This window comes from Ixodes scapularis, unplaced genomic scaffold (genome assembly GCF_016920785.2).
Source record: "Ixodes scapularis isolate PalLabHiFi unplaced genomic scaffold, ASM1692078v2 PGA_scaffold2__306_contigs__length_199485367, whole genome shotgun sequence".
In the NCBI taxonomy this organism is placed as follows: domain Eukaryota; kingdom Metazoa; phylum Arthropoda; class Arachnida; order Ixodida; family Ixodidae; genus Ixodes; species Ixodes scapularis.
Window position 1 is genome coordinate 156,282,643 of NW_024609857.1, and position 7,330 is coordinate 156,289,972.

The 7,330-nt window shown below is 46.3% G+C and overlaps 1 protein-coding gene across 1 annotated transcript in view; it reads left to right on the forward strand.

The window, feature by feature from the left end:
- LOC8025532 (MAP kinase-activated protein kinase 2) overlaps positions 1 to 5,010 on the forward strand; it is a 56,805-nt gene extending 51,795 nt beyond the window's left edge. Inside the window, exon 10 of the mRNA XM_029988636.4 lies at positions 4,183 to 5,010. Coding sequence (XP_029844496.2) covers positions 4,183 to 4,311 — 129 coding nt within the window. The 3' untranslated portion in view covers positions 4,312 to 5,010. The remainder of the gene's footprint in view (positions 1 to 4,182) is intronic.
- The last annotated feature ends 2,320 nt before the right edge of the window (positions 5,011 to 7,330 follow it).

Here is a 7,330-nt window from a genome sequence, read left to right on the forward strand (position 1 = left end):
CTCTGCGGCTTGTTTTTTTTGCTTTTAGCCCCACGAGAACGGGACTCAAAGGTTGCCTTGTACTCGCCCCGCTTGCAGCCAAACCACACAATAGTCAGTATCAGGTTAAGAAAAGTTTGCGAGAGAAAGGATGGCTGAGAGGAGGAAGCAGACGGAACGCTGGAGAGAGAAGGAAGTTCCTTTCTCCTCTCCAGCATTCCGTTTGCTTCCTCCATCCCAGCCTTCCTTTCCCTACAAAACTTTTCTTAAGCTGTAACTGACTATAGTGTGGGCCGTCCATCCGACTGCCACTTTCTGACCAAAGTTGGGGTCATACCTACACCTGCACACCTAAATTTAGGTGCGCAACACCTAAATTTGGTGTTGCGCACTCTCTTGGTGACCGGTTCTGGTGGTCACGAGGGTGGCTACCTCAATAGAAGTTGACTTTATCTTAAACCATAGCTCACGGGAGCTTCGGCGCCAATCCTTTCTTGTTCTGGACTACCCAACGGTTTCTGGAATTGCTGCGTAAACTGCGCACTGAGAGTTTTTCTAAGAAAAATGCCCGCACACTTTCCTTAACCTCACATTCTGGTGCTAGGCATAGCAAACTGGAATACAAAGACAGACAGCGTACCGCGAAGCGTAAGGCCCTGATTTCCACGCAGGAGATTCGCTTCGGCATTTGCAGCATCGGTGAGCCCCACACCGTGTGCCCCAGTTTAGGCGTTTGCAAATGGTGGATTTTGAGTTTGTATTGAATAGTGGTTTTGGCCAAATATTTTCGGATCGAATATCGAATAGTTTCTCTGAGCCTTTCACTACCGTGCACCATGCTTAAACGAAAATTCAGCTGAACTCGTGAAGGTTGTTCCCAGCCTTCCACTTTTCCACTTCTAAGTTTTGGATAATTTTAATATAACCGTATTTTGTTGCATGTAAACGACATATTTGTCGCAACTATCCCAATCGAGGGGATTTATAAATCTACTTGCTATATGCAATTTTTTTTTTGCAATTTCGAACCTGACAAAAAAAAAAAAGCACAAATGATGAAAGCGGGTTGTTCGAGACATTGCTCGCGTAAAGGCACGACCATACTTGCAGAATGGCAGCTTGCCGCACGCCGTTTGCCCGACACCGGCTGCCATACGAGCCTGGTTTTGCCGGAGAACAGCAAGATTTCTTTACCGGCTGGCCGACCGGTTGTTGCACAATCTCTGCCGCGACACACAACAAAATGGGGCCAATCACACGCGGTGCCTGTACAGTCAAACACGTTTATAACGAACGGCAGGAAACGCTACAATTAGTTCGATATAGCAAGTGGTTCGATATAGCAAAAACCATTTGCAACGAACTCCCACAATGAGTTCGTTATACACGGGTGCTATTGAACACGTTGCTCTTGAATCTAAAATGCGATAGGCTTATAGCTTCTTGAGGCGTGGTGTGTCAAGCCCCAAGTGAGCGCGCAAGGTGAAGAGGGGGTCGGTGTTTCTTTTTGCCTTTGGTCAGACTAAAGTGACTTTAGGACAACAGGGCACGAAGGGCGAGGAGGCAAGAGCTTTTCTTTCTTTCTCTTCCTTTTGCTTCCGCCTTGTAACAACGCGCTAGAAACTTTGTTGTTTGTTTTTTGTGCATGCATCCAGTTTTTTTTTAGCTTATCTCCTTTTCTGAATTGCTTCTCTTTATAAGCAACCGCTCTGCGCTGAATTTTTTTTTTTGTGTGTGTGCCTTTTTGCAATTGCTTTTTTTAAATTTTTGTTCGCAGCTTGAGCTTTTGGAATTTTCTTTCTTTCCTACTTTTTTTGGTTCCCCGAGGGGAAAAGTTCGATATAGCCAATATTTTGTTTGTTATAAAAAGTACTTTTTACATGCATTTTTATTTAAATTTTCCTGAGTTCGATACCGACAATAATTCGCTGTACGTGGGTTCGTTCTAAACGGGTTTCACTGTACTTGCGATGATGGTGATTCCACGGCAACACTCGGCACTTCGCCCGCGGCACATTCAAAAGGAAAGCGAATTGGCGTGGCTGTTTTCTGCATCCCCGAGAACAGCCACACTGGCAAAACGGTGATTCGCACCGCTTGCCGATATTGGTGTTGTTGCAGGACTGCAAGATTTCTTCGCTGTCAGGGGTATGATCTGTGCGTAGTTTCTGCCTACCGTGCTGCACAAAATATTTAGACCAATGAGAGGCGACGGATGTATGACGTAGCGATGCCATAGCAACACGATCTGCGCTTTTACTTTTAAAGCTGGAGTGGCCGCGGCTGCCGCCACGGGCTATCCCAGCCAATCCAGTGCCAAAACCGTGCCGGTGACCTCGCACTTTGCGAATCGCTAGGCCACACCGAAAAGTTGCGTGCTTTCAGCGCCGGTTTAGCTTTGACGTGGCTCATAGCGTCTGCCCGACATCGGCAGTTTTCTGGTGCATCTTGCGTTTCCAAAGTGCATTTGCTGTGGCATCGCTCACCGTGAGCGTGCAGGTCATACTCAGTTTTATTGTAAGTGCAAACCAAGCCAAACACACAAGCCCCACGTTAATGTGGCGCAACTCGATGTTCCTATTCCACCCGATTGGCCAAACCCGGAACCTGCATCGCCTCGCCATTTGTTATTGGCGACTTCGCAGAATCAAAAAGCGGAGTAAGGTGATCGTTCTAAGGTTGTCACCAGATCATCATTATTGCCCTCTAAGGGTTGGGAAACGGATGCAGAAAATAGTACCGCATTTCGACGCAAGTAGATGGAGAGGCAAAATAAAACAGCCTAACGAAGAGCAGACACCAAAGTATGGTAAATAAAACGTGCCAAAAATAGGAAAAAAAAATATTTAGAGTATGTTTGATAGATGACACACAATCTCGAGCAGGCTGAAGGAGTGCATGTTCATAAGTGGTGTCATGTCACTACTGTCTGCAACGGCGAAACAGTGTACAGTGTGGTCTTCTCGCTGCAAGATGCTGCAACGGCGCACCGGCGCGACGTTGCAGCATGCTTGCCGCTAGTGTGGCCGTGCCTTTACATGTACTTTTGCATCATTGCAGCGGGTTAGCCCTGTCGAGTGGGCTTCTCACCGAGCGTCGGTGCACTGCAGAGAAGCAATAACCGCGAAACCCGCGAGCTCCGCGGCTATGTCTTCCCCGCAGTGCACGGGCGCTCGGTGAGGAGCGCACTCGACGGGGATCGCTCGCCACAATCATACAAATATTATGGTTTGTCTCAAAGGGAATATTGAATCGCGTGTTATTCAAAACTATTCGGAAATTCAAATATCGTAAACAACATAAATTTTGTGAAATCGCAAATTTCTTGATTTTTGCGACTCTAATAATATTGTGAAAAATAGATCCCTCAGTATGTTTTCCTACGGTAACAAATACACGACGACCCACCCTCGTTTGCCAAAAGCTTTGTGCCCGCGAAATATTCCTGAAATCCACACTTTGCCAAATTCGCAAAATATAGGGCTCGCAAGAATAAAGTCGTTTGCAGCATTCGCGCAACACTATTACAGTTACAGTCAAACCCGTTCATAACGAACAGCAGGAAACACCACAATCAGTTCGATATAGCAAGTAGTTCGATATAGCAAAGCTGGAATTATTTTTTTTTTCTTTTTTTGCATGTGTGCAGATTTTGTTGTTTTAGCTTATCCGCCCTTCTGAATCGCATCTTTTCGTAAGCAACCTTTTTGAGATGAAAAGATTTTCTTTTTGTGTGCGTGCAGTGTTTTTTAAATTTTTTTCTCTTCTGAATTGCTTCTCTTCGCTCAATTTAGTTCGCAGCTTGAGCTTTTAGAATTTTCTTTCTCTCATACTTTTTTTTTGGGGGGGAGGGGGGGAGGGGGAGGGAAGACGATTGTTGGTGCGTTTTTACAAGCCTTCCCAGGTGAAAAAGTTTGATATAGTCAATGTGTTGTTTGTTATAAAAAGTACTTTTTACATGCATCTTTATTTAAATTGTTTGTGAGTTCGATATCGACAATATTTCGCTGTACGTGGGTTCATTCTAATCGGGTATCTTTACAAGGTTCTAGCAACGTGCCCTCGAGTGCTTGCAAAAGGCGGGGCGTTCCGAGTGCCGCGCATTTAGAACGCCCTTTCGAAATGCCAGAGAAGGATGTCAGAGAATGCCAGAGAATGTCAGGAAGGAGCAGTAAAAAGTGTACGGGTGCTCGTCTCGCCCAGGAGGAAATGACGCAGGCCCTGGCCACCATGCGGGTGGACTACGACACGGTGCAGCTCAAGAAGCTGGCAGACACCAACAACCGGCTGCTTAGCAAGCGGAGGCAGCAGGCGCCGCCACGCCCCAACTGACCACCTCCCGAGACCGCACCCCTCCCGCGGATACTCGCGGGAGAAGGTCTCCCCCTTCCCCCGGAGGGAGGCCGCGAGTCTACGCCCGAGCTCCAAGAGCCCTCGCTCCGCAAGAGCCTCCAGCGACCACGCGCAAATCGTTGGGCGCCCGCGCTCCGTCCGTGCCACCTGGCTTGCGACGAGGCACGACGGACGGGGAACCGGCGTTCAAAGCGAATGAATCTAGTTATTGCGCGTGAGACGGCGCCATTTCGCAGCGCCTTACTTTACGCACGCGCCGTTTAAGCGGCGTCAGTCTTACGGCACCGACGCAGAACTTTGGGCGCGTTCGTTGGCAAACTTCGCGGTCCGGATTTACAAGCGAAGCCGCTTCGGACTCGTCCGGGGACAAGTGCGTCCTGCCCGGCGAGTTTGGCCGGGCGCGCTTAACCGGTATCTTAGGTTTTTAGAAGGCAGATTCTATTTTTTATTATCGATTCCCACGTTTTCTATACGAGTCCGTATACGAGTAGTCTGAGCTCGACTCGATCTAGACGCGCTTTACAAAGACTGCGTCTGCTCTCGTCGGCCGCTCGACGGGGTCGCATTTACGAGGCGCATCGGCGGGAGAGAACCAGGGCAGCAAATGGACGCTTGCAAATAGCATTTGTGAATGCGTATTAGTGGCCTTTTTTTTTTAAAATAAAGCATCTTATACGAGTTCTTGTCGGCTTTTTTGGCCAAGCTGGTGAATTTGGGTTTTTCCTGCCCTGTGCGACGCATAGTGGATTGCACATCTTGTTTGGGAGCGCAACAGATGCATTCTTGTGGCTAGCGAGCCTACGTTTCTCGACTTGATTCCACCAGTTCAGAATTCGCATCTACATATACATGACTGAGGTAGGTTCTTGGGCTTCAAATGATGTGCCGACGTGTCAATGTGTTGCCCAAGGCTCGGATACCACGACGGTCATCTTGAATGGCTACGAAATGGTTTGTAATCTATTAAAATAAATATAAAAATACAATACTCAAAAGTAGCTTTGTTGACTTCCCAGTGTTCTTGGGGATTCTGGGGCAAGCTAATAAAGTCGTAGGTTATTTAGATAACATGTAAATATTGGCACGTTTCTGACCTTTCTCCAATTTTATTATAAAGGGGGTGATAAGCTTGCACTGCATACTCGGTATTATAATACAGTGGATGAGAGCTTTTTAAAAATCTTTGTTTTCAAGTGTTTGAAAAAGTATTGGTGGTACAAATTCCTTCTCTTAAAGCACAAAATGAAACAAAATTTGCAGCAAAATTCTCGGCCACTTTTTAATATTGTGAAACCTAATTGGAATTTCTATAAATTCAAATTTTTGGACTTAAAATTGCAGTAGGAACTATACATTGGTATAATTAATTACCAGCATGTGCAGTTTATAGTCTGAGCTACAATTCAGTTTCAGCCCCATTTCTCTTAAAGGGGCACTGACACCCCAAAGGTCGTATTTATTTTTATTGTCTAAAACGATGCAAGTTGCAGTCATAGACACGCAAAAAAAACCGCATCGCGAAAAAAAATTTTCCCGCGCGCGCGCGCGCCTTTTTATTTTTGCCGTTTGATTTTCCCGCGTCTCGCCTCCTCGCTTCTTTTGATCGGTGACGTCAAAAATCAGGAAATTTAGAAGCTTTGTAGGCGACATCTCTATAACATTTAATTACGGCAATCCTAAAACATGTTTTTTAATGCAATTGCGAACGCACTACGGCCCTTCTTTTTGAAATACCAAAAATCGGGAGTTCGTTGTGGTGCCGTCTCCTGGATTTGTATCCTCCAATGGAAAACAGGCGACACCGCTCAAAACCGGTCCGCCGCAACGCCGGCGCTAGCCGGCGCTCGCTCCTTTCCTCCTCGCTTTGGGTCGCCATGGCAACAGCAGGGAGTGGTGACAGGAAAGGGGACTCTCAGGTCTCCGCGATTTTTGACGTCAAGGCACCGGCGCCGATCGCGCGGGAACTTCGAATTCGGCATTTGGAAATTGTTTTTTTACTTCACGAATACTGAATTCCCAAATCTCAAATTTTGAGGGTAATGTCCCGGCATCGTTTTCAATCGTTTCGGATAATAAAAAAAAATATGATTTTGATGTGTCAGTGCCCCTTTAAGGCTCGTTCACACTCTTGCAACCGAGTACGACCGAGAGAGACAAGACTAGTTTTTAATCCTTTTACGACGTCTTAGGACCAGCTCCGCAGCAGCGCGCCCGGTTCTAAGAAGTTGTAAGGGGATTAAAAACCGGTCTTGTCTCTCTCGGTCATACTCGGTTGCAAGAGTGTGAACGAGCCTTTATTGTTGACAATTATTTTGTACTCTTCCCAAACATAGCAGGTTTTTTTTTTACTATATGCCGATTCATGAATGGCTGTTTTATATATATATAGTATGGAAGGTGGAATCAAAATAATGTTGTATCATTTTAAGGATGAAAAAGGTTGCAACAAAACTGCAATTCTTAATTCTCTTGAAAACTAAAGCTTAATTTAATTATGCACATACATGAAAATTTACTTTATTAGAGTTTTGTGTTGATCCGATATCTGCATGTAGCTCACTAAATATGCTGTCGAAAACCTTCAGCTAAACTCCTTCGTGTTGGAGCCGTATATTGGAAGGATCTGGCCAGGAGGCGTGGTGACGAAGGTGCTGGAGAGGAGAAAAGTGAAGGAAAGGGGACAGCGCCGAAAAAGGGAGTAAAGGAAACGACCGCCATTTTGATGCAACACGATCTCGGCGCAGGGCACTGTTAAGGCTATGCGTCATCTCCTGCAGGCCGACTTCTTTTTCGCCTGAATAAAAGTTTGCGGTCAAATATAGAGAAAACTTCATAAGAAGCTAAATTTGGGTGTCGATCTCATGCATTCCACCAAGCAAATGAACGAAAATGGGGGCAGTCTCCGCACAGCTGGGAGCAGCGGGGAGTTCACGTGCATGCATTCGCACCACTCTTACTCGGAAGGGGGGGGGAGGCTGTTATGGGGCAGCGAGATCGT